The 10,348-nt window shown below is 40.2% G+C and overlaps 1 protein-coding gene across 1 annotated transcript in view; it reads right to left on the bottom strand.

Moving 5' to 3' along the window:
• POLQ (polymerase (DNA directed), theta) overlaps nt 1–10,348 on the bottom strand; it is a gene marked incomplete at its 5' end in the record, with an annotated part of 52,756 nt that overhangs the window by 3,635 nt on the left and 38,773 nt on the right. Inside the window, 8 exons of the mRNA XM_009700817.1 lie at nt 421–536; nt 2,317–2,470; nt 3,961–4,085; nt 5,679–5,790; nt 6,141–6,325; nt 6,895–7,007; nt 8,448–8,583; nt 9,070–9,244. Of these exons, the coding sequence (XP_009699119.1) occupies nt 421–536; nt 2,317–2,470; nt 3,961–4,085; nt 5,679–5,790; nt 6,141–6,325; nt 6,895–7,007; nt 8,448–8,583; nt 9,070–9,244 (1,116 nt within the window). The remainder of the gene's footprint in view (nt 1–420; nt 537–2,316; nt 2,471–3,960; nt 4,086–5,678; nt 5,791–6,140; nt 6,326–6,894; nt 7,008–8,447; nt 8,584–9,069; nt 9,245–10,348) is intronic.

The following is a 10,348-nucleotide window of genomic DNA, read 5'->3' as shown; positions in this document are numbered from 1 at the left end:
TACAAAAAGTACAAACCACAGCTGTAACAATACATGTTCTGAGTGAGGCACTAGAAGACAGAAGTGTAAACAGGGAGGCAAAATTACCTCCAAACGAGGGAAAACTTCCCCCTACACCTGTCAACAATATTAAACTACTTCACTAAAAAAGTCCTGCAGAGAGGTTGTACGAACTGCTGTTATAAGCAGCAAAGCACACGTTGGAAAAAGGAACTTCGGCAATGGGGAAGGCTTGAGTCTGAAAATACAGGCATCAAGAATACAAACATCATTTTTCATCCAACTCAACTTTGGTTTCAGACACCTTTTAGCACACAGCAAGAGAGGATCCAGGGAAGAGAAGCTGAGCCCCTAGAAGGAAGGCTTGTTTGAAACATCATAATGCAGTAGATAGCTGAAAAAGCAACTGCACGGCTGTACCTGGATGACATCGTCCTCAGCAACTTCATAGAGGAGCTCATCATGGAGTTGGAGGATAAAGAAAGCTCCGCTGATGGGATGTAACATCCCTCTGCTTCTCTTCCTTGCTAGCCTTCCTACACAGGTAAAGAGCACAGTTCATTAGATACCATTATGCAAAGGCGTGTTTCTTGTGTCAAAAAACCCTTGCACGTTCCTAACGCTGAGAAAAAAAGCATGAGGAACTTGAAAATGAAAAAGCCCATGCCTACAGATAAAGCCACAAAACATTGCTATTCTATCAATATTTGTACAGCTACTGAGGGAAAAATGTTGATGAAAAGCATTTTAGATATAAACATTTCAGCCTTAAAGATATGAATCAGAATAGAAACAAGAGACAGTTGCATGTCCTGAATCATCTGTTTTAAAAGTAATTTTCAAACAAAATCATGTCAAGTTTAATCAGAAGTTGGTTTACAACATTCTGTTTGGCAATGAATTAGGATTCTGCTTTTCTTACAAAATAATTTTAATAGCTAGTCTAAAAAGGCAGTAAACCTCTTCCCAAATGCAGTTATCTGAAACTGTAGTTACTACTCATGATTAAAAAAAAGGAAAGGAAAAAAGAGCAATTTTTGAATAAACAAGTGGGCAGCTGACAAAACCAGGATCCTGGTAGGCCTTGCCTAACAAAAATAAAACAGAACAAACAGTTCCATGGTAAAAGCTTTTTTTAAAAAAATAAACAAACACACCCTCACACACACAGACTCGAAAGTTACTTATTTCTCAGGTCATCTAACAGGAGGACTCCAGTTCACAACTACAGGAAGGGTTTCACAGAATCGTTGGTTCCTCACACAAGCCTCACACTGAAGCAGCAGTATTAAAGAAGTCACATGACGCAGGATGCATCTCTATGGTACAGGCATTTATAACTTGCTGAAAGAGAATTCTTTTCAGTTCTTGAAACAGCTGGTGTCAGAGGAGGAAGAACTGTCACAAATGCATCAACTCACCTTCCTACAATTACATTGGCCAAAGGTCAGTAGCTGCTGCTACTGGAAGGAGTGGGAAGTTCTGCCAAACACGTGCCTCCTACTCATAGTGGACCTCTGAATCTTGTCTCTCTAAAATAAAATTCCCTGACCTATTTTTAGAGGTTTAGCAATTAATGATTTAGTTTTCCTTCTCAGTCCTACAAATCAGACTTTTCATATTAAGACAGCTTCTTGTTTCAGGTTGAAGCATATGAACTATCAAAGACAGACAGCACTCCATCCCTTAAGCTGTCTTTCTAAAAATATATGACTGATGAACAAAACACTGTCTACATTATGCTAAAAAAAGTCTTCATAGCACTCCTCTGGGAATGAGTACCCCAGCACAGCTTTGCTATCTGCAGCCAAAAGAAACTTATGCTGATAAGTGCTTCATATACTCTTGTGGAGCCTCTGTACATCAAATTCTAGTCAACAAATTCCAGACTTAATTCTAACCAAAAAATGTATTTTTGGAACTAGATGTTGTTCCACTCTATCTTTTCACTGCCTTTGAATTCAGAGTATCTGCTCAGTTTCTCCTTCCTACTTTTGAACAATTCTGTGGTGGCATCACAGACTGTATCACATATGAACTCCCACTGACACCCTTTGCAAGATCCGCTTTGAGGCAGCTGGGGTTTCTGACCTGATCACAGCACTTCCTTTAGTTTGTGTGTCGAGCAGACATTATCCCTCTTTCCTTATGACATTTTGCCCATGAAACAGACTTAACTGCTGTCAGGAAATAAAATGTCTCCCATTCCTAGCCCAAAGGCCCTAACTTTTTTTTTTCCCCAGACAATTTTTTTTTTAATCCACATTAGTAACACTGAAAATTTCACCCTAGTGTGCAAGGAAGAGGCGAGCGTACCGGTCTTATCTCTCTGGAAGGAGCTCTCCAGATGTCCGTGGGACTTGGTCACAGAGGAGAAAGCTTCCAGGCGTCTCTGAATGTTCACAGTGGCTGTTTTGACAATGTCTGCAGCAGATCCCTGAACAGTTGTATTCACAGCCTGTCGCTCTGCCTAAACAGAGATAGTTGTTCTCAAAACTCACCCAAAAAGATAAATCAAACCCAGCATGCCACATGTACCTCGTTAAAAATAATAAATACATGGCCAAATACAGGCATAGTAAAACCTCCAAATAAAAAGTTGGTTATATCTGCCTGAAAGAGAGACATTATAGACTAGCTTCAGACACCAAAGTTCTCCAGGTGACTGAGAAAAGCAGGATTTCCATAAATTTAAAATTAATTAATATCAAGGGTAATAACCCGCTAGAGTCACAAGCCACAAGAGGGAGAAGCATATACACATGGTAACAGTTTCATGAAGAGAAGAAAAATCTCACAGTTAAGCCAAGTAGCATGAGACACTTCTGCCTATCTTCAAAACCATCAGGAATGGATAACCAAAGGCAAGAAGCTGGACTTCATGGATTCATAATCTGGTCTGCTGCATTGAACCCTGACTGCCACAGCATTACAGCTGTGCAAAAACACACTATGACACAATGACTTTTTTTCCATACAAGCAACTTCTCTACTAAACCAAACCTCAGACAAGAAAACTGTATTCAAACATTCTTCTCTCTTTGATTAGAGCTGAAATGTGTGCAAAAATTTATGAGGAAGCTGAAATGAAAGTGAAGATAATTCGTTAACTGATCTTTAATATGCTTTTAAAGAATAAATCAAAGTTGAACAGAAGGTGCATCTACACTTCATGCTGAAGTATCCTTCAGATTAAATAGTCAAATCATCTCAAAAGTTTTTTGACAGTATCCTTGTTTCCCTTTTAACTACTTGGAGTACAAATTCCCCCACTTCTTCCCTTCCACTTTAAATGCTTCACAACCTGATCCAGCTTCCTACTGAGAAGTGTAATGCTTCCTCCCCACAGAAATGCACCAACATCTCCCAGGGAGTCAATTCACTCTTACTGAAGTAGAGTCATGTGTCCGAAATGACCTTGAAAAAAAATAATGCCAGTGCAAAGGTGTGTATTGAGTAAATATTTATCTAACAAGTTAAAGCAATTTTCCTTTGAGGTGAAATAAGAAAAGGAACAAATACCCAAAAATATAGGACTGAAACACACTTTCTTGTTCAAGTGCTGACAGCACATAACATACAAAGAATGCTGAGTGGGAGCAACTCAGCCTGAAGAGTTTAAGCACATCACTGTGTGGAGGCTTTTTAAAGTCATGTCCACTTATTTCAATAAATTAGTCACTCCAGTTCCAACGTGGGAGTTTTGAAGTGAGGTTAGCACAGTGATGACAGCTGTACAGCTGGTCACAGAAGACTTATGTCAAGCAGACCATGACAAAAGCTCTGTTATTCAGAGAACAACTGAGGGAACAGTGAACTAAGTGAGAAGTGGAAGGTCATGACCAAGATAGCTCATAGACCCTGTAAAACCGCAGATACAGATATGCAAGGAAATCTAATACTTTAAAAATAAAAAGAAATAAAACAAATTTTTAAAAAAAAGTACTGTACTCAACATACATGAGCTTTACTGTAGGGGTTTGGATCCTTGATAGCTGGCAGGTATCTCCGTCTTCCCAGGATGGTCTGCACAAACCCATCTCTTCTGCAGCTCCTCACTGTCTCCCTCAAGAATTTCTGAATCCCTGTGGAAGGAAAGAGAAAGTTTTCCCTAATACACCTGATGTTCCATGTTCGCTTCTCAGTGGGGTCACTGATAGCAGTCTGGGACACCCAAGCAGCAGAAAAGGAATTCTTTAAATTTCCTAGACCCTGCCAGTGGATAAGGGCACACGATCACTCATTCAGCCTATTGGCAGCTCTGCTGGGAAACCTATTAAGATTTCTGAGGTGGAAGAGAGTGCATAGTGTCAGGAAATCTGGCTGTGCGCAAGGAGGTAGGAAGTCTGTTCTGCACAGCGCCCAGGCACAGAGGATCATACATGTATTATTGATAATGGAGAGGTCAGGACCTGGACCGGCACTGGAAAGACAAGTAGTAGGAAGGGAGTAAATTGAAAGCAGAAGGCAGAGCCCTTGATGCCTCAGGCTGCCTGACTTCAGGCTGTGTCACTTCAGATTCTAGGATGAAAGAAACTCATCCACCTGTACTTTGCAAGGGAAGGAGTGAATCCACCGAGAGTGTTAAAAAGAAACTTAGGTCAAAGAAAGGTGAGACGGGGAAGAGTCCCTTTCACTGCAGGTTCAGGTAATAACTGCACTGAAGTGGAAAAAGTTAACTTCAGACAGTTTCTTTCCACGGTTTACAAAATATAAAACATAAAAGGAGCTATTCAAGATCAAGACTGACAGCATTAGTCAATTCATTAGGTATGTAATTTAGCACGTCAGCCTGGCAATACATACAAATGAAAATTCATAAGAACTGAAGTTACAATATAAGGTACATTGTGGAGTTTGTATGTACACACGTGTACCGAGAGGGGAAAAAGTAAGAAGTCATTTCTAATGGTCATGAAGGAGAGACTATCCAGAAATTACTGGAGACTAAACAGACTCTTAATAGGACACCATTTCTCAGCATCTGTCTCCTAAAGAAACAAACCCTGAATCTTCAGAACATAATTTTCCAGCACATTTCCAAGTTTTATGATTAGAGCTAGCTGTCTCTCATTCCATTTGCCCTCCATTCATTTTCTGATTGCAGCTCTACTCTCTCTATAGCTTTCCTAAAAATTAACATGCTTCTTTGAAATGCAACAATGTCTTTTTACAAAACACGGGAGAGTTGTACTGAGCAGCTGGATAAAAATGTAGGGGTTATATGTAAAACAGTTTAAAACTCAGTGAAAGCAGAAGACAAGAGCAGAAGAGAAATGGTTATATTTAAAAATTATAAGAAGTGTGGTCTAAAGTTGTCCTGCATATCATTTGAAGCTGTGTGTTTTAATAAGGAAGAGAGTGTTTCTTATTCAGAAAGTTAATAGCTTTAAAATGAATCCCCAGGGCTTATTAATTAATTTAAAAAACAACAAAATAATTAATGTAATAAGCAAACAACCAAGGTCCTAAAGATGAATAAAACCAGAGTGTAGAGTAAAACATTACGGAGTGTCAAACTGCTCTGTTCCTGCACTGGACTTTTTCAAAATTAAAAGCTTTTTCAAAAGAGGTAGGAGCAGTAGAGGGCTGAGACAAATTTAGGATTTGAAGAGACATGGAGAGAAGGGATTAAAAACCACCACCACCACCCAGTTCCCAAACAGCCACATCCAAACCTGTGTATCGTGATTTGAAGGATTCTATGTAATTGGCAGCTTCATTTTCATCAATCCCCATCTGCTCGCCTAAAGATTTTGCTCCTATTCCATAGATGATTCCATAGCAAATCTGCCAGGACAGTGTGAAGAACCGCAACCATATGGTAAGCCATGCGGAGAAAGCAGAGCCAAAACAAAATGTGATTCACTGGAAGACAAGTGTATGGGAACAAGGGCGAGCATTCAAGAAGAGAGACTACCTCTGAGTCCGAGCCATTCATGCTGCTTTTCTCCACCCTCATCCCCCAAAACCCAGACAGCTCCAGTTGAAATGTATTGAGAGTGGGAGGACATACAATGCAACTACTGAACAATCACAGCCGAACCCAAACAGAAAACCATACTATTGGGACTCCCTGATGTTTTGAACATTGAATCTCCCTGCCCAGAAAGCTGCTGAATTTTCTTCCTAAAAATTACCTGTTTAGCTTGCTGCCTGGTCCTATCTCCAACAGCTTCAGGATCAATCATTTTCCATTCTGCTGCAATGCTCTTAAAGACATCAGTACCCCCGTTCAAAGCTTGAATAAGTCGACAGTCGCAAGACAAATGAGCAAGGATCCTCAGTTCAAGCTGAGAGTAATCAGCAGCCAAGATTAGGCCACCTGAAGTCAAGAAGTTAGCAGAAATCATTATTTCATAAATTACTCCAACAACATTCCAACAAGGAGGACTGAAGCTGTCCTTGCACCTTCTGCTCTGAAAGTTTTCCACAGCCATTTCTATCAGACAAATTCTTACCTGTTTCCCCAATGCCCAGGCCTGCCTGCTTTCCATCTAGCCCCCTACATCTGGAATCCATCAAAAACACACAGACAAGTATCAGCACAGAAATCAGACTAGCAGACTTGCACTGAGCCAGGGCAGGCAACAAGAGAACTGACATTTGGATAGAAAGAACACTAGATAAGAGTGCAATTTGTGTATTAAGAGCTGCTTAAGCTACCTCTTTAAAAACCAGATTTTCTTACGAGAGGAAATGAAGGTGCGAACATTTGAATTATAACATTTGAATACTTTCCTCAACTGAAAATCTCTACAGTCTTGTGAATAATTTTGAGGGAATGCTGACTACTGCCTTAGTTTTCCAAGTAGACTGCTCAGTCAGATACATACTGTCATCAATTCTTAACGCTTCATTAGATCTAGATATAGAGCAGGATCTGGGCTTTACCTGGGAAGGGAACAAAAGCATGCCTCATGCTAACAGAAAATGGTATTCCTCTTATATCGGATCTGTCTTCAGCCTGAACCTTTAGGCCATTAGGTAAAATACTGGAGCGCTTTCTACATCTGTGGAGACAAAGAATGACTGTTCTTCACCAATTTCTAAAACACTTAAAGATGCATAATCATTTTTACCACAAAGAATCAGTGAAAACAAGTGAGACAATTGCCCCAAAGTAACTTGATTTTATTTTCCAGAAGGCCAGAAGTTTACAGTGGCACCCAGGTGCTCTACAGCTTCTCAGGGCTTGCTTAGCTTTCCTGTCCCACCAAGTCACTTGTAGCTGCAGACAGAATTGTATCCATCAATACACCCACTGGATGGTGCACAGCTGTGACACCATTCATACAACCTTCACCCATCAGCACCAGTCTACCAGCCAGCCTATTGGTTCTTCACTGGAATTCAAAGGCCTTTTTAAGTCCTTGATGTTTGGGTCAGGGATCTGAGCAATTTCTTTATCAGAATTAAAAGGTGTCTCTGAGATCAAGAGTAGTTTCAGTAAAGCACAGAAAAGAGATCATGCCCTCTTCCCTATAAAGCAGTTGCAAGCCTGAGCGCTGCCAGAGCTATTTCTCAGAATGACATTTCTGCCTCCAAGTCCAGGCCTGGTTCTTCTGAAGACAGATGGACAACATCCTGCTACTCCTTGGCTCTTTTCCCATGACCTACTCAAGGCACAAGGATGTTAGACACATGGTGGTAGGAAAAGACAGATAGAAGAGCCAGAAACTTCTCACATTTCTCACATCTTGCTATGGAAAAAAGATTATAAAAGTCACTCAGGTGACACACGTAGGACAAGAATCTGAATGGAAAGAGAAACTGAAAGGACAGAAAGTCACCAGCGAGTATGAAGCCCCAAAGCTCACAAGCTAGCTGCTAAAAGATCCACCTTGATATTTCACTAGACTTCCACACAATTGTTTAGACAGTGGCGTGTAATGCTGTCAAAATAGGGTGTTTGGTTAACAGAAACCAGATTTAGAAATCTTTTTCTGTTACCTGGTAGCTTTTGCAGAATCATCATCACAAATGAAATTATTAACGAAGAATGAAAAATATGTTCACCCATGTTCCCTTACATAGGGAGCTGCAGAGCATAAAACAGACGAACTTTGTTCTGCTTCTTCCACAATATCCTATCCTCTTTCGGAGTAGCTCTTAGAAAGTCAAACCAGATCCTAACTTCAGTTTAGTTACTTTCCACACTCAGGCTTTCCATCCAACAGTTGGGAGCATAATGTTAATTTCACTGTAGGGTTTCATAAAGAATTTCAAAAAGCAAGTGGCTACATGGAGCCACATGATGTTAGTATTATTAAGTCTTTCATGTGTCACTGATTTATAGGTAATCATTCTCCTGAAACTGTAAGAGAAACACTGAGTAACAAGTCACACTTACATGACATCAGCCACAGGTGAAGTCAGAAAAATTTGATAATTCAACCACATTAAGATCAGAAGAGTAGGCAGAAGCTTTGCCAAGATCCTCCTACCTGCCCCCAGAAACAGCACAAGAATTAACATTTCCATGAGCTCGGGAGGGTGGGCTTTCTTCAACCACAGTTGGCATTTCAATCTCAAAATCTCTTGGCACATTCTGGATATTTGGCTCTGTAAAGGTTATTCGACCTGAGAAGAAAGATAAGGCAGAACTAAGTAACGGTCCAAAAGGAGTCTCTCTAACTTAATACTGCTGAACACATATCTGCATCTCCAAAAAAACAAGGGGCAGGAGGGCGGGACAGGCCACAACCACTGAGAAAACTGAGGAAAAGAAAAAATAATTTGGGTTTAATGGACTTGAGATGGTTCCCCTGCAGCATTTCTGTAACACTAATAAAAACTCCCAAATGCAGGACCTGTTCTGGGGCCAGAGATTTACATGCTAATATGTGCAAGAAATGAATAATACTACTTGGTGAACACAAAAGCTATTTTAACATATCTAGACTTTTAGGACAGATTTAAGTAAAATAAGTATTTCAGTATTTTCATTTGGTTGAAGTAGAGCACAGGCTTGTTCTCCTATCTTTTCCCCACGGAAAAGCTTCCCACACACACACACAAAAAGAAAAAAAAAAAAAATCAGTAAGGATTTTGTATGCATTTCTTTACCTGTAGTCGTGTGAGTCTGTGACACTGGATATATCCTTTCCATTCCCAGTGCAGAATTCAATCGCTTTTCCCTCTGCAGTGGAAACACCACTTTAGTAATGGCATTGTTGATCCTCCTCCATTCCAGTATTAGTCCTGGCAATGGGTGAAGCGTCTTTAATTTCTCCAAAACATCCTTGTGGGGAGAAAAGGGCACAACTATAATCAATTGCCTTTAAAGCTTTATTTATAAAGTTTTTGCAGTTCTGCAAGAAGAAGCAACTCCTTCACCCACAGGGAGCTTCCAGTGTTGCTGGTTTAAAATTAAATGGATATCCCCTCCACTTATACTGCCTACACCTGGACAATCAAAGCACCATGAGACACTGCAGTTTTATTACACACAAGAAGGCAATCACTGCTCTTTGGACTTTTGCATCCTCATCACCACTCTTAGTCTGCACCAACCAATAAATCACCTGAAATGACCAAATAAAGCATCACTTGCCATAGGTGCCCTACGTTGTCTCCTCTTGCCCAGCGTTAATGCTCCTCCACGGTCTTCTTTTCTTGTACATTTTTCTCCCTGTTCTCTCCTATCTGTACACTAGGAACACACAAAATGCGCCCTTGACCATGCTCCTTGAAAGACAAAGCTGATCACTAGCAATCAAATCCTTTCAGTTAAATCAGAAATATGAAGGGACTAACAAGAATTTCAAAAGACAGTCTCATGCAAACATTTCTCAAAATAACTTATTTTTGTATGGAGCAGACAGCTGCAGCCTCATCCCTCCACATCACAAAAGGAGGAAATCCTGACTTTGCTTCTTGCTCCCTGCTCTGCCACCACCACCACACTCACTTCTTCACTGCCACTTCAGTTTCAGAAATCAATACTTGTCTTCCAAGCACTGACTACAGTGAACAAGGGGAAACTAGAAAAACAAGAGAGATTAATGAGTCCTGAAAACAAGGACACATATATCTGCTAATATCACTTGTCTGGCAAGAGCACCCATTAGCCTGCAGCAGTTTGTATTAATGCAGCTCCACATTATTTATCAACTGGCAAGCATGTCAATAGCCTTCACATACATACAAGCCTATGATATACTAAATTTGATAAGCCATCAGATCAGCCGTTCTGAAGACAATTTCTCTGAAGCACAAAATACACATATAGTAGTACCAGGCAGGGAAAATATTGTATTTAATCACCATGGTATTTCAGTATCTTTCAAGCTGATGTTGAAAAATTCTTCTACTATTGGTTTTACAAAATTATTGTGCTATTTTG

This window comes from Cariama cristata, unplaced genomic scaffold (assembly GCF_000690535.1).
Source record: "Cariama cristata isolate BGI_N322 unplaced genomic scaffold, ASM69053v1 scaffold5340, whole genome shotgun sequence".
NCBI classification, from domain to species: Eukaryota; Metazoa; Chordata; class Aves; order Cariamiformes; family Cariamidae; genus Cariama; species Cariama cristata.
This window is presented reverse-complemented; position numbering and strand designations above follow the sequence as displayed.